General features: G+C 36.9%; 1 protein-coding gene across 2 annotated transcripts; it reads left to right on the top strand.

Moving 5' to 3' along the window:
• The first annotated feature begins 541 nt into the window (after window positions 1-541).
• Window positions 542-23837, top strand: agpat2 (1-acylglycerol-3-phosphate O-acyltransferase 2 (lysophosphatidic acid acyltransferase, beta)). 2 transcript variants are annotated; one of them, XM_056233251.1, is made up of 6 exons: window positions 542-1007; window positions 12027-12160; window positions 12256-12431; window positions 12828-12936; window positions 21892-21940; window positions 23553-23837. In XM_056233251.1, the coding sequence occupies exons 1-6, from the start codon at window positions 829-831 to the stop codon at window positions 23791-23793; spliced, it is 888 nt and encodes a 295-aa protein (XP_056089226.1). In that variant the 5' UTR covers window positions 542-828; the 3' UTR covers window positions 23794-23837. The 2 variants fall into 2 exon arrangements, with proteins under 2 accessions (XP_056089226.1, XP_056089225.1); XM_056233250.1 differs by having other exon boundaries at window positions 545-1007; window positions 12828-12923; window positions 21880-21950; window positions 23564-23837.
• The last annotated feature ends 6 nt before the right edge of the window (window positions 23838-23843 follow it).

The raw sequence follows: 23843 nt of genomic DNA, 5'->3' as shown, positions 1-23843 counted from the left end.
TTGTATCAAGCTAACTACTATTATGGTAGTTTGCTGTGTTTGGTAATTAATTACTACCATTTACATCTTCAACAGTGTAATTGGATTACTGTAATCTAATTCTCTCTAAAGGGTATTGCATTACTTATTATAAATCCCATCAACCTCAACCAATTGAACAATACAAGGATAGACACGAAACTGCCCTATTAATTCTTTCAAATAAACAACAGGCCTACCATTGCATAAATTATTCTTGAACTGACCAAAGTGTGTAAAGGGAGGTTACATTAACAACATAAATTTTAACATTAGGTTTTTATGTTAAATCCACTATTGTTTTATGTAGAATTGTTGTAGTCTATACAGTATTTAATGCAATTACATGAGAAGTAACTAATTCAGTTACAGAAAAATTAAGAGTAATCCCTTACTTTATCTTTTCAAGGCAGAGTAATTAAATTACAGTAATTAAAATACTGTTGGAAAGTTTATGTTAACTCTAGACAGAATAATTTCAAAGAGTCGGTTCAAAAGAACAATTCGCGAATCGAACACAGCTAGTGACACTCCATACGGCCAAAGGTTACACTCAGAGGCGCTCTCAGTGGATAACCCACGCCTGGCTCTCTCCATAAACCTCCGGTTCTGGTTGACATCCCCCTCGTGCGCGTGATATTACGTAAACGACTAGCAGGAGGATCGGTAAAGTTGCTCAAGTGTGCGACCTGGACGTGGTGTCTGATGTAGACTCGGTTCTGAGTTGGTCTCGTACGGTCTTCCCTCCGCTCCACACCGCTGGCCTTGTATCATTTCTCGACAGCCGGGAAAGAGGCGCTGGTCGCGGGTATGGATGCCGTGTGGATGCTGCCTGTGCTGCTGGTGCTCCCGCTTCTGTTATGGACCAGCAGCACGTTCGTTTACTATTTCAAGAAGTGCTTTTATGTGGCGTACATGATGCTGCTGGCCGTTGCCACCATACCGTTGTGCATTCTGAAAAGCGGCGGCAGAGACATTGAGAATATGAGGTTAGTTGTCAACAACGCAAGTCACACAATGTTTCCTTTCTACTCTCGTGCATTGATTCAGGACACTGGGCAGCCATTATATGTGGTTATTGGATGTTACACCGAAAATCTGGCTATCATAATATAGATTAAATTGTATTTTAAGACTGGAACATATTGCTGTACTGTACACATGCAATCACCTTTTTTTTAATCGGTCAAATTGCTTGTTTATGTACCCACATATGTTTTTTTATGACTGAAATGCCATGTGAATGCATTTGTAAAGGAATGCATTGCATCCGTTTACCCCGGACAGATGTTCGGATCACGGTAGTGAATCTTTAGCCAGCTCGCTAAGAACAGTGTACGCGAGAACACATATGTAGCAGAGAACAGGCCAATGTATCGTATATTTAACTCGAAATGAGAATTATTTAAGCTCGGTATGTTTTATCTACACAAGATAATGTAAATATGCGGTTAGAGAGCGTGCATATTCCACTTGTGTGTGTTTAACGCTATCTGGTTTAGCGTCTCGTGCAAGCCAGAGATGGCGACCTAAGCGTGTGTTTATTTTCTGATGATGAAGTGGAAAGGTGTGAAACGGTTGTGGGTTGCTTTACTAGTTAACGTTACATGCTCTAGTTCGTCAGATACAAGACTTCCTAGTTGTATTAATGAGGCCATGATGGATTGGTTTCATGGCTCAGCTGGTGCAGAGTTCATCCTGGTCGATGGTGCTAGATTAAACCAACAGTCACACGTTTCACACAGTGGACAGTTGATCGATGAAATTGCGGATTCCATGCCATCAGTTTAGAATCAATGTTCGCGCCGAAAATAATTTTGAATGATTTCCGTAACGGTCTAGAATGTCGCTGCCATGGTAACGGACGTTACCTAGGTCATCCTGTCAGTCAAAGTCAAGATTTAAACTGATTAGCAGAAACTAGGACTGTCAATACATTAAACTTACAGGGTTATTAGTTCACCCCAAAATGAAAATTATCCCATCATTTACTCAACCCCTAAAGTCATCCTGTATATGACTTTCTTCTTTCAGACAAACACTATCGGAGTTATATTAAAAAATATCTTGGCTCTTTCAAGCTTTATAATTGGAGTGATTGGTACCTGAGATTTTGAAGAGAAATATCCATAATTATAACTTTATAAACTGTAATCACTGGCTTTCGGTAATGCCCGTCCGCACGTTCACGAGAGAGTCGAGTTCCGGCGTATGAGGCTTAGCGTAAACTCTCATGGTTCAAACAAGTAGGCCTGGGCAAGAAACGAAATCTCTTCTGACATTTCTCTTTAAAAATTCCTTCTTTGTGACCGGTGTTTTGCTCTATCCTCTGCGTTTCTGCGTTTGTCAATGCGTCGGTTCAGAGGTCACTCTTCGGCTGGAAATAGACTCCTGTACGGCCGTACCGGACGCCAGTCATACTCATTATGGTTTACAAACTTATAAATATGGAAATTGTCTTACAAAAACGCATCGTTTCGCTTCAGAAGGCCTTTATTAACCCCCTGGAGCCGTATGTATTACTTTTATGATGGATGGATGCACTTTTTTTGGGCTTCAAAAAACAAGGTACCATTCGCTCCCATTATAAAGCTTGGAAGAGCTAGTATATATATTTAATGTAACTGATTGTGTTTGGCTGAAAGAAAAGTCATATACAGATTCACCTAGGATGGCTTGAGGGTGAGTAAATAAAGGATCAGTTTAATTTTTAGGTGAACTAACCCTTGTAAATTAATTGTGAATGTGTGTGTGTGTGTAGTTTTATTCAATGAAATAGAATAAAGCAAATACCTAAAAGATTTTTTAGTTTAGTGGTTTTCTTGATGATTAAGTGACCGCAGAAGTAATTTTTTAGCTATTTTACTTGATTTAATTGTATTGATAATTATTTTACTCAAGCATGTCCACCCTATTTGGGAGCCACTGTTCTAGAATGCAACCGTGGCATGTAAATATGAATGTAGTAGTAACTCTCATTTACATCTCATTGAATATTTTTATTATAGTTATTTTTGGCCTCCCATAGACATTATTCACTGCTGCGCCATCTTTGGTTTTTTAACGGGTATAAAAGGGAGGCTGTCAGGGATAGACATACATCTCTTCAGTGGGTTGTACTATTATTATTTAATGTGTTTTTGGATTGTTCTGCTGACGAAACACTGCAAAAATATATTTCCAAGAGATTTCAGTAGACAAAAAAACTTCATACAACATGAGCTGTGGAAAATTATAAGTGATCTGGGAGCTTTATACTGCTTTTTAACTTTCCAGAATGCCTTGTCCTGTCCTGTAGACTTCCATTGTAAGTTAAAAAACTGAGGTGTGAGTCAAAATGATTTCTAAATCTAGAACTGAAACTGGAACGTTCATTTAAATAGGACATTTAGTCCTTTATTGAAGCATTTTTACAAGTTGGGGTCCTTGACAGAAGTAAGTTGGTAGACTTTTTTTTATTTTTTTTTATTACAAATATAGCAAAATGATTGTGTATAATAAATATCAAGATGCTAAATTACAATTGATATGAATGTTTTCAGGAAATTGTATATAAACCTGCATGAGTGTGACCTTTTTAAAAGTACAAATATTCCATGTCTCTATTAGGAGGCCATAAAATCTGCATGCTAATGATTAAAAATAATAGCAAAAAGCTGTTTTTAATGGAGTATGCCTGCCTTGTCACACACCATATGCCATGTCAAGTTTATGTCAACTGCACACATAGGCAAGTCACCTTTATTTATATAGTAATATACTTTCAGGAAATACTGAAATACAGTATTCAGTGAATATAAATACATGTATTGTATTTATACAATAGCAGATTGTTCCAAAGCAGTTTTACAGTGATAAACAGGAAAATCAATATGCAAACAGAATTCAACTCTGCTGTAAAGCAGCTCTAAAAAGACAAGAGTGTCATTGTTCAGTTGAGGTCAATTCAGTCATTGTTAATTCTGTTCAATAACTGTAAAGACTAAAGAGCATCATAAAAAAGACAAATTATTTAAATTCAGCTATAAAGCAGCTCTGTAGAAAACAGTGATGTCATCATCCTGCTCAGTTCAGTTCTCATCCAATAGTGTCAGTGCAGTCAAATCTGTCAAATCGCTGAATATTAAGTGTCCCCAACTAAGCAAGCCTTGACTGGCACAGACAGGATCTCTTGTGTGATATGAAAAGCAGCCTTGTGTTTGTGGCCTTCACTAATAGTGTGCATGGGATATGAAAATCAGAGACCTGAGGTCCGACTGCATATGCACAAAAGTTCCCGTCAGCGCCTCTCCCGATGTTCTGCAGATTTTAAATATGTTTGAAAGAGACTATTTCCCATGTTTACTAAACTATTTCTGCTCTTCATAACAGTCGGTTCATTCACACACAGGGTACAATGACCACGCTGGGCGCCATAGAAAAACAGACATCCGTTTATTGCGGTCATTAATGCAATCATCTTTCCCAAGTGGAAGTTCACTGATATTTTATACTGCTTGTTTAGTGATTCAAGCTATCAGTGCCATGTGTAGGGTTTGTAGTTCCCAGGTGAACCGGTTCAGATGAGCAGGTCTGTTCTGGACCGTGTTTGAATGTGGGGGTGTGACGTTACCCGGTAATTACGCCAGGAGAGGGTGAGCTCATGTGTCAAGGCTAGTGTTGACTTACCGTACCTCAACTATCGAGTGTTGACGTGTTGTCATGCGTGCAAAACACTGTACATACTAGAATCTGATATGTGGAAACTAACTTATGCAAGCTTAAGTGTTTTGGTCATGGCAATTACGGGTTTAACTGGATGACCTAACACCCTTTCTCTCTCTCTTTCTTTATCAGTGTGATAGGAAAGAGTGATTGAGCCACATGGGGAGATGATGCAAGGATTCTGAACTTATTGGGTGAAAGGGGAGAGCTGACGAGGCTAATAGAGAGAGAGTCAGTAGAGCAGTTTCCCAACCACTGTGACAGGTTGTCAGGTGTGCCGTGGAGAATGATCAAATTCCAGAAAAATATAAATGAAAATAAATGCCACAAATAAGAATATATTGTCGCTGTCGGGTGGAAACTTTGTATCTCTATATTCCGTCGTTTTTATTTTATTTTAAGAATCAATGCTACTGGTCATCCTTTACCTCTGTATGTGGGTTTTACAACCAATGAAAAGTATTAAAATGAGCTTGTGACTCCATTGGATCCTCAAACTGTCAGTCAAACCTCATAACTCCACCTACATCTATCATGAATGAAGTGCTGCACGCAGGTTGGAGATGGAACGCTTCTTGTTTGCAATGCTCAGGTAAACCGAACTTATGTTTGAAAAAGAACAGTGTTTTTACTCAAGAAACGGTGGGAATCTCTAGGCACCTCACGATTCGATTCAGAGGGCTCCGAGTCGATGCTAAAGCGATTATCGATTATCTGAATCTTTGTGTGTGTGTGTCTATAAATATTTTGCTTTAAAAGTACAAAGTAATGACCCATAAAGAATTAACGTTCAATATATTTTATTAACATTGCAAAGAACCAACAGGAAAATAAATGTGTGCCTGAACTAGCAGCATACTTGTAGTATATTAATAATATAACAACGACCGGTAGCTAGCCTACAGCCGAGGGTTTTTCCTCCTGAGTGGAAACGTGTCATATGGCTTCATCATGTTTCCGAAATATTTTAGGAAAATCCTTTCCCCCTTCAACTTCATAGAAGCCAAAATATTCCCACACATCAGCTATTAACGAGGAGGGTGTTTGGATTTCGCGCGCAGCCATCGCTCAGCGTCAAGGGGGTAATCCATCAGCCGGAAGTTGAAGCCTCGCGGGAGCCGCCATTGTAGCAGACCATCACCTGCTGTTAGCATCCCATTGACTCCCATTCATTTTGGCGTCACTTTGACAGCGAATAACTTTACATCTGAGGTGTTTAAAGACTCCATTTGTCCATGATTTATTTCTAGAAAAACACGACAATTTATAAAAGGCTCCATTACCTTGTATCTTACGTTATGGCCCCGTAGAAGCAGTTTAAAAAAAAAATAGGCTAAAGATTGCGTCATAACCACGCGACTTTCTGTGGCACAATAGAGACATTACCGTATAGACAGGAGGAGAAGCTCGCTGGCAATCTTTAACTGTCTATGAGGCAATCAGGAGGACATGGAGGCACAAAGTCAAGGTAGAAGCCCATAAATAGAGAGTCTATAAAAGCAGTGGGACGAAATATTTCATCAATGTTTTTGAGGAATTAGGTGATTCAGATTTATCCTTGGCACAGCTACTAGAAGACTTTCAACTGCCAGACTGTCGTCACGCTCAGTTTGAGCCTGCGCAGTCGCTCAGACATCAGACAGGAAGTGCAATAATCGGGCTTCAAGTCTTCTCCGTTGAAATCAATGGGGTCGCTCTGTCCATTTCTTTTACTGTCTATGCTCAGCATCGTTATGTGCACGCCACAGACGGTCCGGCCACTGCGCTTCAGAGTTCCGTCTTTTGCGTTCCTTCAGTATTACGTTATTATAAATAGCCTATATATATTTAAATATATATATATATATTTTAAATCGATTTTTGACATTTGTGAATCGATTCAGAATCGTCCACGTCCGCATCGCGATGCATCTAAGAATCGATTTTCCCCCCACCCCTACTATAAAGGCTAATGTTTTTTTTTTTTTTTTTTTAAGAATGGAGAAGTCTTAGTCTGGTATTTGCTGGCGTAGCCAATATACTGTGTTAAATATCCTCTACATAGCGCTTCAACTTTTATATCATGATATTTTGTCCAAAGTATTCAACAAGAAAAACTGAGCGCCCACATATCAACTATAAACTTTATAACCTGTAAGTTGATGAAAACCTAATGTGATGCATTTACTGCCTCAGATAATGATGGACGAAACGCATATCTCTGTCATTCGCTGGTCAAAAACGTCATAACTCTATTTGATCTTGATTTTCATAAAATCTTAATATTATAACAACAAGTGCAAGTGTCTGGAAAGCCACAAAACCAACTTTGACGACACAGTGTTTAAATATTTAAACAATACGTGGTTTCCGCCCCCTTCAGCGACAATACGAAAATGTGTTGTTTTATCATCACCAACAACACCACCTAGAGACAATCAGTTTATTCTTTTACATGTGCTTACAGTAAATGAGGATTGGAGATTTAAAACTTCAAAATGGACACAAAAAAATGATGTTCCAAGTTTTATGAAGTCATGCGATTAGGAAAAATTTTTATTTGTTATTCACTGATTATTTTCCCCTCTAGTGAGTGGTTAAACACTGCGACCGTATCATTTTATTTCTTTTTATTGAATAGTTTTGCAAGTTGTTCGTCGAGTCAGTGAGTTTGAGAACCAAATGAGTTTGATTTATGACTAATAGAATAATTGGAAAGATCTGACTATTACACGAGGAGTCATTTTATAGTTTCGGAAGACTTGGAATATGTTGTACATGTTGTTGTATTATAATACTTCAGTGATTTTAAGCTCCAGTCCCCATTCATCGTAATGTATTGTTTTGAAAACTGGCCTGTACCAGTTTTACCTTAGTATCATTAAGATACTATTACAGTTTTTTTTTTTTTTTTTTTTTTTTAGATATTTTTTTAAATTTAAATTTTAGTAATTTTGTCGTGTTTTTGTAATTTTAATTAGTTTTAGTAATTTTAGTAGAGTAGTTAAACTAAATGAAAATGATAAATGTTGCAGCTATTTGATATAAAATAAGTTTAACAGGTTTTTCTTTATATTTTAGCTAACATTTATTTTATTTCAAACAAGAAGATGATTTTTATGGTTTTAGTTAACTGTAATAACCCTGGCCGGTGCGTTATTCAGAATATCTCCTTTAATGTTTCACTATAGAAATTAAGTAATACAGGTTTGAAATAACATGAGGGTAAATGAAGACAAAATAAACCTCTCAAAATTACTGTAGTAACCTTCAATCGGAGTTGTTGTGTGTTCTTGATAAGCTACTCATCTATGATAACTGCCAAGCTTGGCAGGGTTTAAACTAATGTTCCTTTGTGCTTGTGTACTAGGGTAACGTGTCAGAGCACAGGTTGACATTTATGATAACAGAGTTTATTTAAGATGTGTGTAGTAACAAATAAAATATGTGTGCCATAATAGAGTGTGGGGTTGATCATGAGAGTGCAGGGATCATGTATTTTTGTAGACCAAAACCTAGAAACAAGTAAGCATTTTAGCACTTCCTGTTCCATCGTCTTGAAGTCAGTGTGTTTTTGGAATGGGTTTTTGGTTAAATGCTTGAAATAAAGTCTGTGGTGTAAGGCTGAACGCTATTAGGAAAAAATAACATTGCGATATTTAGTTTTTCTGTGATATATATTGTGGTGTGAAAACAGTTTCAGCACTTTTCGATTTGAAAAGTGCTAGCTTCGCTGTCTTTGTTTTAAAGGTGTTAAAAAAAAAACACACCTTCGCTTGTATATCTATTTTCGTCTTTCTTTACGATGGTCACAGTTAAGTAAATATCCCACTGTGACACAATGGATCATTTAGTTTGAGCTTTTCTTATTAGACCAAAACACACTTTAGGGTGGATTTAAGTTTCCATACACTTGCGTGTTTTCTCCTCTTCTTATCTCTAGGAAAGCAGCGAAGACTTACATCACTTGGTTGCCCTTCGATTGAAAATTACAACCAAAATATATCAGTATTTTTTTTTTCTGAGTTGTGTTGCGGCAAAAATAGTGCAGTAAGTAGTTCACCAAGTGCAACCATTTGACATCATAGACGCAGAATGCACTGCGCACCTAAAATGGCGCCCCCCATTGTCCAAAATATGTATAAAACGAATGTTAAAATAACGTTAATCTTTCATGGGTTTTCTACTACATATTTCACTAAGAGACATCATTTACATTATATTAAGCCATATGAGTATTAATACCCGGGATTTCCTTTAAGGGCCCGATATACTCGCGTTAGTTTTTTCGTTCTTCGTTTAGGGGTAAAACGAAATCCGAAATGCGTGACCAGGGATACACTGTTACCGAACATCCGACACCGACCACACTGCTGAGAGCGAAGTTTAGATGAATATGTAAATATGTGCCAATGTGTGATGACCAAATCTATGTGGCATGATGTTACTATGGTAGTACCATGGTACTTTTCTTTTTGTTAGAGTACATTCTTGTTGTTTGAGTAAGAATGCGTAATGCACAGTGGTGGTACAGTGAAAGTATTAGATGCAAATGCATTTTGATAAAAAAATCATTGTACTGATGATTAATTATCATTTTTCTATTTACATGGTACACTACAGTTCAAAAGATTGGCGTCAGTAAGTTATTTTCTTTTAAGAAATTAATACTTTTATTCAGCAAGAATGCATTAAATTGATCAAAAGTGAATGTTTATAGTGCGGCAAAAAATCTATTTCAAGTTAATACTGTTAGGGTGAAAATTCAGCTTTGTCTTCATATGAATAAATAACGTTTTAACATGTATATTAAAATAAAAAACTGTTATTTTAAATTGTAGTAATATTTCACAATTATCCTGTTTTTTTTATCAAATAAATGCAGCCTGAGTGAGCAGAAGAGACTCAAAAACATTTTAAAAAAAAAACGTGTTTGAATGGAAGAATTTATTTTTCCATTTATTTATACATTTATTTTTCTTCTTGTTTTTTATACAGTCACATTTATACAGTTCCTATGACTGAGATTTTTTTTTTTAATTCTGTGTATGATGAGGTAGATTGTTAAGCTAAACGAATTCAAACAATTCAAATAAACTTCCAGTAAAAATAGCAGTCCAGATTTATTGCAGAACGGGCTCAGATGCTACAAACGCACATGCAGTGACTGCTAAGAGCAAGATCAGTGTGCAGGGAGCTGTTGTTTACCATTCACAACATGTCAAAACTCAAACCCTCGGGGTAATTCACAACATCACTGTTGAGGAAACGTGTAATGGGCACAAAGATTCATGTCACAGTCAAAGCATTGCTGAAACTAATGCCTGTGTAAACTCAGGAAACAGACATGCATTATTGAACCAGAGCTAAAAAAAATATCAAATGAACAGTAAACGTTTATGTTTAGTGTCTGTTTGTTAAATCAAGCATCGCTTTACTATTGCTCATACTTGGTACTTATTACTTGGTGGAGTGTTGTGCTTAAAAGTTTGAACACGATTCATTGTATCTTCTTTCAGGATCCTGAAATGTTTGAATGAATGAATTTTTGTTGACTCTCTTCAGCTGCGGTGTTGCATAACCACAGATGTCTTTAGCCCACATTTGCTCCACTTACATTCACATTACTGATATGAAGCTCTTATGTGTTCAAAGGTCTCGCAGATACGGCATCTGTAATCTCTCTGTTCTATCACTCCACATCACAGTAAACGTCTAATAACTACCTAGTAAATAATACTAGTACCTACCTAGTATTATTTAGAATTTAGAAATTACATCGATTTTTTTATTTTCTTGATTTCTTACATTTTTGATGTGCTTTTGTCACTTTTATTTTTTAAATATTACTATTTAGGTTTAATTTACTCAGTTTTACTTTTAATTTGTATTTATGTGCAATTAGTCATTTTAGTTCTTCAATGTCAACTCAACAACATAATATCAGTTAGTTGCCAAGGCGACGCTTAATTTTCATTTAAAGTTTTTCATCTTATATTTTATTTAAAGGAGTAGTTCATTTTTAAAAAAACTTTTGCTGATAATTTACTCACCCCCATGTCATCCAAGATGTCCATGTCTTTCTTTCTTCAGTCGAAAAGAAATTAAGGTTTTTGATGAAAACATTCCAGGATTTTTCTCCATATAATGCACTTTACTGGGCACCAAACGGTTCAAGGTCCAAAAGACAGTTTCAGTGCAAACTGTTCAAATGGTTTTAAACGATTCCAGACGATGAATAAGGGTCTTATCAAGCAAAACGATCGCTCATTTAAAAAATAAATAACAAAGTTTAAGTTTTATAAGCTCAAATGCCCGCCTTGCTCTGTTCTGTGTGACTCTCCTGTTCGAACTCGTTCATCAAAATGAACGAATCTTTTTCCGAGTCAATTCGTTCATTTCGTTCGTTAAATGAATCAAATTACTCGAAAAAAGATTCGTTCATTTTGATGAACGAGTTTGAACAGGAGAGTCACACAGAACAGAGCAAGGCGGGCATTTGAGCTTATAAAACTTAAACTCTGTTATTTATTTTTTAAATGAGCGATCGTTTTGCTTGATAAGACCCTTATTCATCGTCTGGAATCGTTTAAAACCATTTGAACAGTTTGCACTGAAACTGTCTTTTGGACCTTGGACAGTTTGGTGCCCAGTAAAGTGCATTATATGGAGAAAAATCCTGGAATGTTTTCATCAAAAACCTTGATTTCTTTTCGACTGAAGAAAGAAAGACATGGACATCTTGGATGACATGGGGGTGAGTAAATTATCAGCAAAAGTTTTTTTAAAAGTGAACTACTCCTTTAAATTAACAAAACAGTTTTAGTTTGTTAACTATAAGAACCTTGTCTTTTACACACATACAAGTGCATTCATACATGTTAGCTTGGATAATTATTGCACTAATAAACAAAATCTTGGTCACTTTTGTTAGTAGACTAGATTTTTTTTTAGAGATTAAAACAAACTTTTTGACCAAACCATTTTGGAATGCAGAAAATGTGTATAATTACATGGTGCTTGACATATTATTAGTGTTGCAGTCTTCTTTATGCTTGTACTTGAAGCTAGTGATTCGAAAAAACAAGTTACGGACATGATCAATATGTCAAAATGTGCATTTTTGATGGGCTGTTACGATTCAAATCGGGAAAGCAATATTTTTTTACACAGCGCTACTAAAACGTTTGATTTCTGCCTGGTGAATAATAAAATGGTGGGGAAATTCCTTGCATTGAAAGAGATATAGAAGCCATTTGTGAAAATGGATTGAGTGACCGCTATCAGTCGTGCTCTGGATTGTAATGTCTGTTTACTTCCTGCAGGGTAATCCGGTTCATGGTTCGTCATGTGAAGTATTTCCTGGGTCTGCGCTATCAGGTCAGCGGTTGGGAGCATCTACAGACAGAAGGACCCTACGTCATCATCTCCAACCACCAATCATCACTCGACGTGCTGGGTGAATTAGCTTCTTTCTACATGCACACCCAGAGGTCACATGATCGTGCTTGTGCAACCAGTCTTTCTGTACTGATTCTCTCCTCATCTCTGCAGGCATGATGGAGATACTGCCGGACCGCTGCACGATGGTAGCCAAGAAGGAGCTGGTGTGGGCCGGGACGGTGGGCATGATTTGCTGGCTGGGAGGAATCGTCTTCATCAACCGCCAAAAGACCAGAGACGCCAAGAATGTCATGAGTGAAGCTGCTAAAACCATGATAGCCGACCAGGTCTGTCTTTACTAAGTCTCCCTGACAATTCATTCAGCTCAAAGCATGTTTATTGATGGTATATGCTCCTATTGAAGTGAAGTTTTCTTTTTGATAAAAAAAAAAACATCACATTTACATGTTGTCATTATCATGTGACCTACCGGCATCAGTTGCGTCGCTTCACTGCCATCCACAAATCCTGTTTTTTTTTTAAATCCATATTGAGAAAATGAATAGGAAAAATACTTTTGTTGATTTCTGAATGCCAAACATTCTAACAACAGCAATGATGTCATTGTAATATTTTGCATACTAAATTGTGGTTTGGTACATCTATTTATCCATCTATATATTGCTAGTCATTTTCAGTGGGTGCTGCAAAGAATCTCATTTTGTGTTTTAAACTTTCTGTAGATCCGATTGTGGGTGTTTCCAGAAGGCACACGGAATCAGAACGGCGGGCTTCTTCCGTTTAAAAAGGGAGCGTTTCATCTGGCCGTTCAAGCACAGGTGAGAGTTACTCCAGAACACCTGTGCTTAAAGACCCCTGAGGTGAAAATCAAGTTTTTAAAGGTTTTCTTTTTGACTCTTTTAGAATCGCCTCTGAGCGCTTCAGAGTAGGCTTGGGCGGTAATACGGTAATATCGTATACCGCGGGATCTAAAAATAGCAACGGTATCAGTTTCAATATCGTCATACCGTCATAAAAAAAATCCAATGCACTTATATAGAAGACAAGGATTAAATATTAAATATAATTTATTTAATGGCTAAAAATGCTTATGTGTGGTTGTCATCACGTGACAGTGTGGAGGAGAAAGAGTGGGGGAGAGAGGGGGAAAGATGGCAAGTTGCGCACCGAGTGACCTGGTCTCGAAGAAGAACACGACTTCTGCAGTTTGGCAGGGATGGGCATTTCAAGCAAAAATAATATTTGAAGATCGCCTGGTATTATTTGATTATTATTCGAAAATCGCACCCCTCCACCATATGCACACACACATGCATGTAGGCTACACAGCTATACAGCGGAGCGGTGTGACACTTAAATAGGCTATAAGTAAAAAAAAAAACGTATTTCTTTTCATATTTATGTTTAATAATATAATGTTGTTATTTTTTTATTTCATCTATGTTGATTATATGAAAAGGAAACTGCATGAGATGAATAAGATAGGATGATAAGATGCCCAATATCGGAAAACATTTGGAATGGGTCAGACATGATTTTTGACCACTTATTACATTTTGTTTTCAATTCAATTCAATTCAAATTTATTTGTATAGCGCTTTTCACAATACATATTGTTTCAAAGCAGCTTTACAGAAAGTGCATTTCAGAAATGTACATAGAAGAATATAGTTAGTTAATCATCATGTATTAATTTAGGGCATAACATTTCGCCGGCGTCGAGTCGTCTCATCGCAGGTGTTGGGGCATCTGAAGTCTCCGTGAGAGGCTTTCGTTTTGTAGAAAGCCTTTCTTTAAAGTGAATTTCGTTTTGTATAAATTGTATCTTAATTTTAATCAATGTTTCATCAACGAATTGCCTGGAGTAATAAATAAAAGCATATATATTAGACAATATAAGCCGGACACGGAGGCACCGGCGCGTGAACTGGAGCGCGTCTCCTAAAAAAACGAAACTCAGCGTAGGCTATAAGATAGATGCCTTAAATATCTGAGAAGTGTATATATATAGTAAGCTTGAAATGTCTACTTTTAAACAAAACAATTAAAAACTAAAATAAATGGGCTGCTCTCTGTGTAGGCTAATTCATATGAAGTGTGCATTTCTCTCTATGCGTGTTCACTACTGCGAAGATGCGAGTCTTCATCGTAAACTTTATCTGTGCAGCCACTGACATAGAAAGTTTTTCATTAATAAACAATTCAAATGTTTCATGCATTATAATTACTTTTGCCGGTTCTTTGTGGCAAGCTTTATGCGTGCTTTGAGATGCAGAATAGGCAATATATTACGAAAACGCTCATTATGGTTTAGCATTCTCTCCTATATATATTTAAGTAATTTAATCAATATAAATATGTGATTAGACTAATGGCTTAAATCAACTACTACTAGTCAACTAGAAAAAAAACCTTTAGTCGTGCACGGGCAGCCCTACTTCACATGTTTTCTAACCAGCATGTCACTGCGGGCGTTCTGAGCGCGCAACGCTGAGTGGACTGAGCACGCGGCGCGGGATCTTCAGAAATGCGCTCTCTGCTCTGGAGGAAATATTACCACTCCGCTCGCATGCTCTGGTGTGAGACAATGTGCATCTTCTCCTGTTGTCTGAGAGTTGATTGACAGCTTTTAGATGCATTATTGGCATCGCCACCCTCTGGTTGAACGTGTCACCACCGCATCAGAACGGAAAACATGGGGATTTTTTTTAGACAATAATCCCACAACCTATTCCATATTCTATAATAAAATCAAATATTCGAAAATTGTGACTCATCCCTGCTCAAACCAACAGTTTGGTGATGCCTTCTGAGCCTTATGTCATAATTTTGAATTATCACGCGGTAATACCGTATACCGCGGTAAAATAGGGAGGAGGTTTGACGGTATCAAAATTTGGATACCGCCCAAGCCTACTTCAGAGTGGCTGTCTATGGGCATGCTCAAACATGTCCTTAAAACAACCCTTAACGTTCGTTTTCAAAACTGTGCAACTCACCGAGTGGTTAGTGGTAGTGTTGTCAAAAATATCGATATTTCGATAAATATCGATACTGAAATATCTGAACGGTACCAATACTAATTTCCCGAAGTATCGATACTCAGGCGCGTTGACAAACACCACACGTGACGCACTCGTCTCATTCGCTCTGGTTAAATAGCAAAAGTGAAGTGAATGGAAAGATGGCGAGGGCCGCGCCCCCGCGACCGGCTTTGGTTGATTGATAAAGAACACCGCGAGCGGGCATGTCGGAGAATAGCGCGGACACGCGTAAAAAACACACCGCGAGCGGGCATGTCGGAGAATAGCGCGGACACGCGTAAAAAACACACCGCGAGCGAGCATGTCGGAGTCGGAGAATAGCGCGGACACGCGCTACACACCGCGAGCGGGCATGTCGGAGAATAGTGCGGACGCGAGCGGGCATGTCGGAGAATAGCGCGGACACGCGCTACACACCGCGAACGGGCATGTCGGAGAATAGTTCGGACACGAGCTACACACCGCGAGCGGGCATGTCGGAGAATAGCGCGGACACGCGCTACACACCGCGAACGGGCATGTCGGAGAATAGTTCGGACACGAGCTACACACCGCGAACGGGCATGTCGGAGAATAGCGCGGACACGAGCTACACACCGCGAGCGGGCATGTCCGGAGAATAGTTCGGACACGCGAGCGGGCTGCGGGCACCCAACAGATTGTTTGACTATCAATAATCCCTCACATCACTCATTTTTTTTAATTATTGTATAGGTGAAAACAGACTTAAGGAACAGGCTCCAGGGGTAGGCTACTATTTAGCAGCATTTGCTCAGCATCAGGGGTGTTTGTTGTTTGGACAGGCCTGCCCCCACTGCTAAAAAAAGTCCTCAAGGAAACACTGTAACTCTTCTCATTTGAACTTTTCTGAAACATTAACCAAGATGGCCTAGTATTGTTGTTGATTAGAGTCTGTATTGTCTCGTTTTAATTCTTAAAGTTAACATAATCTGACTGAGGAATCTTAGACAAGAAAATATTGTAACTGTGGTCAAATTTAAATTAACTGGTGCCTATTTAACTTTATTCAAAAATTATTATTTAATTCTGCAATTTTCCTTCATTAGCGATTATCATCAATTTGATTACACAGATATTAATTAAACTAAACAGCTAGACAATGGCATCTCTGAATTCAATAATGACATGCCTTTAACTGAAAATTGAATGTTTAATCTTATTATTATACATTACTGACTCTCTATCCTCCAATTTGATACTGTTAAGTGCTTTTTTGTTACAGTATATTTTAATCTTTGATAACAGTAGGTAATAAAAATACATCATGTTAGCTCTGGTCCAATTAAAAAATATAAACAAATAGAACTCAGGACATTTTTGTTCGTGTAAAATATACCTCATTGTCATGTTCTAGACTTGTTATATTTAGCTTTAAATTAAAAAAATACCCCTTAATATTGTGGCAGCTTTTTCTCCGTGGTATCGAAAATGGTATCGAATATCAATATTTTTCAAGGTATCGTATCGAAGTTAGAAATTCTAGTATCGTGACAACACTAGTTAGTGGTGTTCGTTGATGATCCAAAACAAGTAGCGTAGCGAAATACAGTTTCTGTCGTGTTTTATTTGCCACTGCTCCTGCTGGAGGGCTCAGTGCTCGTTGATACTGCGCTACCGGAAACGGAAAGGGGTCTATTTACATTTGGTTGTAGTCTTTTCGCTCGGTTCTCCGTCACTCAGAAGGCTAGCGTGAGCTGAGCAACTGCGGCAAAGTGGTTGTCGCCATCAAGTAGTGTGCTAACGCTTCAGACTCAAATATCGAGCGGAAGTTTATACGCGGTTGTGAGGTATCTGAAAAAATAGTTCCACTATAGCAAATAACACGGATTGAAAGCATACATTGCGCCGATATATTTGTTTTTAATCATCAACAAACACCACTAACCACTCGGTGAGTTGCACAGCTTTGAAAACGAACGTTAAGGGTTGTTTTAAGGACATGTTTGAGCATGCCCATAGACAGCCACTCTGAAGCGCTCAGAGGCGATTCTAAAAGAGTCAAAAAGTCGAGACAGGACCCATCGTCAACATTTCTAAGTCCACCACTCTAGTTCATCCAAAACAAACTAGAAAATAGACTCAAAGTGTTAAATACCGGAATTATCCTTTAATGTTGTTTATATGTCTGTTTGGTGTTTTAAAATATACTTTAAGACAAACCATGTGCAATTTCACCAGTCAACACCATTGCAAGTATTTTCTCCTTAAAACTGCAGTGAACCAAATAGGGCTGGACCCGAATATTCGAAAATTCGAATATTCGTTCGGTGGGTTGGTATTCGATTTGAAAATGTAACATTCGAATATTCGTTTTTTTTTTTTTTTTTGCACACCTGGCATCCCCCTCGAAACGGTTCTCATTCACGCTTGAATATCTTTTACACTATAAAATCTGGTGAAATATAATACTTAACATATAACTTCGTTATAGCTACTTAATAAATATATTTGCTTCTTCTTGGACTACTAAAAGTGTTCCTGCCACGGGAGTATTCTCTGGCTAGAGCGCAGAACAGCGGAGTTTGTATCATGGACAGAAGTGCATGCCTGAGCTTGTGTTTTGGGTTAAGCTGCGTTGCTTTGATATTGTGGAAAATAGAATAATAGAAACAAAATGTATTATCCTTTTTACCCGTTATTATCAATCTAAATTAATCTACTGCGAAATATAAATTGAAATTTGTGATGTTGTTATTGAAATTGTTATTGTTATTGCTACCGTGTTCTTTATAGGCTATTACAGTTCGTTTATTTAAATTTCGTTTTTCTATATTTAAATTTCGTTTTTATTTATTTAAATTTCGTTTTTATTTATTTAAATCTACCCTACTTTGTGCAGCGTGCAGTGTCCGTTCTCGGAGCCTGCTCGGTGAGGCGCGCCGCTTCTTTAGGCTATTTAAATCTACCCTACTTTGTCAGTTATTTGTTATTGAGAAAAATATTAGACTACCTTTAAAAAATATTGCTTGTGTGTTTTATATCACTAGTGCGTGCAGTGTCCGTTCTCGGAGCATATAAGCCCTGCTCGCGTGAGGCGCGCCGCTTCTTTATTTAAATCTACCCTACTTTGTCAGTAATTTGTTAGTGAGAAAAGCAATATTTTTAATAAGGTAGTCTAATATTTTTCTCACTAACAAATTACTGACAAAGTTGGTTAGATTTAAATAAATAAGCGGTAGGGTAGATTTAAATAAAGAAGCGGCGCGCCTCACGCGAGCAGGGCTTATATGCTCCGAGAACGGACACTGCACGCACTAGTGATATAAAACACACAGGGCTGTTAACTTAAGCAATATTTTTAATAAGGTAGTCTAATATTTAAGTTAACAGACCTGTGTGTGTGTGTGTGTGTGTGTGTGTGTGTGTGTGTGTGTGTGTGTGTGTGTGTGTGTGTGTGTGTTTTATATCACTAATGCAGTGTCCGTTCTTGGCATATAAGCTCTGCTCGCGTGAGGCGCGCGCGCTTCCCGCTTGCGCTGTTCTGTAGTTTAATAAAAGTTCATTAATTCTGAACGTGTCGCGTCTCGCCTGTCTATCTATATTGCACCAAATACGGCACTGCACTCCTTGTGAAGTCGTTTGGATGAACGGTTCTCGAAATAATCAAAATGCAAAAGGACAGACAGACATATAGAGATTCCGAAGCTTCGAATATTCGATGTTCATTACTACCGAGGCTTCGAAGCTCAAAAAATGGTATTCGGACCAGCCCTAGAACCAAAAGACAGTCTCAAAAACACGGTTTGAAACGTCCCCGTTTCCTGCAGTTACAAACATGTAACCGATCCCGTCAACGTGAGGGGCGGGGCTTTTCTCCACGGACATTCGATGATGTTCAAAGTGTTTCTAAGGATGCTGATTTTTAGAAGGCAGCGATCTGACTCTGAGATGGTGAACAGCAACATGCTTTGTGCAACACACTATTAGACGTTTGATAACATAGACAAGGCAAAGGCTAATCATATGAATTAGCGTTATGTGTCTGACGTTGTAAGTAAAGCGCATTCCCATTCTAATACATGGACTTGTAGACGAGCCTGTATAATTCACTCTTCCTCTTCTTCTGAATCAGTTTCTGGTTCAAACATATATGGCTGAATTAAACCAGTATTTCCACTTGCCATTGTTTAACGTTTATCACAGTGGATCTGGTATTCTGAGCTGGTGTGAGTGTGTGGAGGCGGGGCTAATTTGCATATTACTTTTTCCGCTTATACTAAATGAGGCAAGGGTGTAGAGTAGTTGTTTTCACAGGAAAATACTTTTAAATATGTAACTTTGATTATCAAAGATAAGTTTTAAGGAATACAACTTGACTTGATCTAACCTGACGTGTAGGTGCAAAGTACAAAGCTTAAGTAATTTACCCGGCACAACCTGAACCAGCTTGAGCTCAAAGGTCCCTCATCAACACATGACACCTGTGTCACGGCACGGGTTAGAGGTCGTACAGGAGACTGGCTTTACCCTTGTAGTGTTGTGTGTTATCTTCACCAACAGAGGGAGCCGTTGTTTCTTATATCCGCTCCTGTTCTAGTGCAGCCACATGGAAACTGTAACTCTTATGCAATTCATCTGCACAAACTCATTTCCAAAGCCACATGAAACATTCCTTCAGCATTTCTTCCTTTGTTGAGGCTTGTGAAAAAAGTTGAAGCCTATTGGATTATATTTGTATTGGACTAATGAAACGCATGGCGGTTTGGTCACTTAAACTACTTCCTGTTTCACTTAATAGGCTTTATTTTGTATGGGGAAAGTGTGTGTGTGTGTGTGTGTGTTCTGTATATTAATTAATAATTAAGATTTTTTATGTTTTTGGAAAATGTCTCTTAACTTGCTAGTTAGCTATGCAGTGCTAAACAGAGGCAATTGCCAGTTATCTTATTTGTTAACAATGAATCTGTTATTTGTACAAAGTTTTTTATTTGAGTTACTACTTTATAGACCCCATTAAAAAGGTTTTAAAGCAAGTTTTCTTCCTATTTTTTTCTTTCGAAACCGGAAGAAGTTAGGCTAGTCATGTTAACAAAACTTTTGACTTTTTTTGTTTGTAATGGCTAAACTACAATCTAGAGAGCATTTGATTGAACCACATTTTTTACATGCCTCTAAACACAAGATATAATCAATATTTTTGGTTATTTTCTCAGAAGTGGAAGACTGTACATTTTAAATTCATACTGGATATCTGCTAACATGCTATTTTGTCCATTTGTAGGAGTGACCTAGCATATTAGGCTCAATGCTAACAAAGCCTTAAGGCTAATAATAAAACTACATTTGTATGGTCACAATAAAATATTATGTTGAGACAAACCTATCAATAGCGGAATATTTGAGACTGACTTTGGGCTGGAAAGGGTTTATGTCCGCACTTTCCCCTCAGAGTTGTTGTTGGTGTAAAGAGGTTTTGGAATGAGCAGGTGGAATGAATTAGAAACGTGAAATTATTTTAAACGCAACAAGTTCATGTGAGGTAACATTAATTGTGCAAGTAAAATAATATTTAAGAAAGTGTGTATGTATATGTGGCTGTGAGTCTGTAGTTGTAATTAATAGTCATTTTACTTTATTCTGAACTTAGTCACTACATGTGTGTGTACATTTGTGTGATGATGCATACTGATATCAAAATGGCAGGCTGACATAATCAAAACCAGATGAGTGTGTGAGTCAAGGCAGACAGACATCACTTAATCTAGACCAGAGTAATGGAGCCCTGATGGTTCTCATTAGTTGAGGCAAAATATGTGAACAGTCTATGCTTTTCTTCTCTTTATCTGTGTTTAACATCTTGGCGTTATGCAGCGACACCACGTGTGACCTGACGGAGTTGTATACCTGGTCTAGACTAAGACTTTGAGATGTTTAGTAGACATGGTTTAATTTGGGGTTTCAGCAAAATATTGACATAAATATGTGAAATACATACCTTTTAAAAATGCTATTAAATGTTTCATTTATAATTTTATTGTTATTTGACAAAATGTTTATACATGGAGTAAAACATTTTAAATATTTATTTGCCAATGTGTTTCTTTTATATTTATTTAGAATTTTGTTTTATCAATTAGTTGATTCATATTATTTTATTTATTTAGTTTATGTGTATATTTGTAAAATATTTTTAACCTCTCAAAAAAATTATTATAATTTTGTTACATTTAGCTACATTTTAAACATGTATTTTAAAATTTATATGTATTTTTCTTTCATATTATACATATTCTTTTATATATATATAAAACTTTAATATAACAAATATTTAAGTAACACATGAACATTTTAATATGTATTTGTCATTTTATATTTATTTATATTTTTTAAATATAAATTAGTAGTTCATTATTTTACTATCAGACACCCGTTTACACACACTGTCCAGCTGTAGTCCTTCTCTGCGTCTATTATCAGTCTAGGAGGATAGTTGAGTCTGTGTCTGATCATGTTTTTGTGTTGTGAGAGCGTTTCTAATCCCTGCTGATTTACTGCCTACTGCACATCGACCAACCCCTCTCTCTCTCTCTCTCTCTCTCTCTCTCTCTCTCTCTCTCTCTCTCTCTCTCTCTCTCTCTCTCTCTCTCTCTCTCTCTCTCTCTCTCTCTCTCTCTCTCTCTCTCTCCTCTCTCTCTCTCTCTCTCTCTCTCTCTCTCTCTCTCTCTCTCTCTCTCTCTCTCCTCTCTCTCTCTCTCTCTCTCTCTCTCAGGCTCCCATCATACCATCGTGTTCTCGTCCTACAGTAACTTCTACCTACGAAAACAGAAGAGTTCAAATCAGGTAATGTATGTTACAGAGAAAGAGTGTTCCTGCGCAATATGGAAAAGTATGTAATGTGATATGTCATTTCCAGTTCTGGATAAGTATTTGAAATGATTTGTGTTTCCAGACTATTGCCCCTATTCTGATTTATAAACTCAAAAAATGCGAATTCTAAAAACAAATGTATTGTACAAGCAGAGTGTTTTTCGTGGCAGTTTAGTGGTCGTTTAACACGACTGAATGAATTCAAGATGCTATATCTTCATTAAACATGATTACTCTGGCATATCCTGCAATTATTTTGAATATAATATTTTCTGAATTAATGTATTTAGAATGAATAATATTATTTTAAAACTAATGATTAAATTTAACGTGTTATTAAATGTTTTTATAATGTATGCAGTCATTGAAAATAATGAATATTATGAATATGTGAATATTATCAATATTATATTGTTATTATTTTGACAATATTATTTTATAACTTATATGAATTTACAATATTAAATTTGAAATAAATTAAGCGAATCCTGTATTTTAGCATTGCAGTTTTAATAAAGGCTGCGCATTGGTTTAGTGTGATATTCTGACAGTTATCTGGAACAATATTCCACCAATTATTTGGCAACGTAATCGAATACATATTCCGAATGTAACATACATGTTAACAGTTGGATTTTAAAACCATTTATCAGATGTTAAATATAGTGAAAAAATTGAGTCGAAAAAGTATGGATTTTGAAATGAAAAAACCCTGGGAAACAGTAAGCCTTTTTTTTTTTTTTAAATTAAAGAAATAGTTCACTAAAAAATAATTTACTCATCTTCCTGTCGTTCTAAACCCGTATGCTCATGAAAAAGCATAAAAATAGTAGTCATATGACTGGTGCACTTTATTCCACGTCCTCTGAAAGGTAAAATATCAATTGTTGTTGTTATTATTTAGTGAATTATTCTTTTAAGAGCTAGTCCTTGAAATGCGTTGTGGGACGTGTTTATGAGTGATGATAATGATGGCGATTTATGGCTGACATTTAGAATGACTTAATTTAGGGTTTCAGCAAATTATTTCTAAAATATTTATTTAATATGTGAAATATAGAAATATATGCCAAATATTTGTAACCTTTCAAAATGCATTTTTTAGCCATTGCTGATATGGCGTTAAATCATTCATGTATTTATTTAACTATATTTCTAAAACATGAATTAAACCATTTTATATATGTATTGGTTTATTTGAAATTTTAAAATAAATAGTAGTTGATTATTTCATATTATTATTATTATTATTTTTTATATATATATATATATACTGTATATATATATATATATATATATATATATATATATAAAAAGATAAAAGAAATATATATGTGTGTGTGTGTGTATGTATATATATATATATATATATAATATATATATATATATATATATAAATTAAATAATCAATAAAAGTGTAAATATTTTGCATATATTTCACATTAAATATTTTACAAATATTTAGCTGAAACTCCAAATTAAGCCATTTCTAAATGTTCATTACAGCCATATTCACCGCCATTTCTACATATTAAAACATTTTGGCAATTAATGACTAATGAACATTTCCACATTGTTTCTAACAGGAACCATCACTCTGAAAATCCTTCCAAAGATCGAGACAAAGGGACTGACGGCAGATGATGTCACGGCTCTCTCCGACCAATCATTCGGCGTCATGCATTCGGCCTTCCTGGAGATTTCCAGCCAAGCCCCCCAGTGCAACGGGGCCGTCCAGCCACTGAGCGCTGCCGGCGCGCCCTATCTTTCGCTCCGACAACAAGGATGGCTCGAGACTACGCCGTTGCCGTGGTGACGGTAACCGCGACAACCAGGCGCTTTAGTATCCTCTCCGACGGCCCCGTG

Source organism: Rhinichthys klamathensis, unplaced genomic scaffold, assembly GCF_029890125.1.
Source record: "Rhinichthys klamathensis goyatoka isolate OS25496 unplaced genomic scaffold, OSU_Roscu_1.1 h1tg000364l_1, whole genome shotgun sequence".
Lineage (NCBI taxonomy): Eukaryota > Metazoa > Chordata > Actinopteri > Cypriniformes > Leuciscidae > Rhinichthys > Rhinichthys klamathensis.
This window is presented reverse-complemented; position numbering and strand designations above follow the sequence as displayed.

What these genes read in the sequence shown, in the direction of transcription:
- agpat2 (XM_056233251.1), top strand. Translation starts at nt 829, where the DNA reads ATGGATGCCGTGTGGATGCTGCCTGTGCTGCTGGTGCTCCCGCTTCTG. An exon ending in AGAGACATTGAGAATATGAG is followed by an intron (nt 1,008 to 12,026) that starts GTTAGTTGTCAA and finishes TACTTCCTGCAG; the next exon opens with GGTAATCCGGTTCATGGTTC. An exon ending in TACCTACGAAAACAGAAGAG is followed by an intron (nt 21,941 to 23,552) that starts TTCAAATCAGGT and finishes CATTTCCACATT; the next exon opens with GTTTCTAACAGGAACCATCA.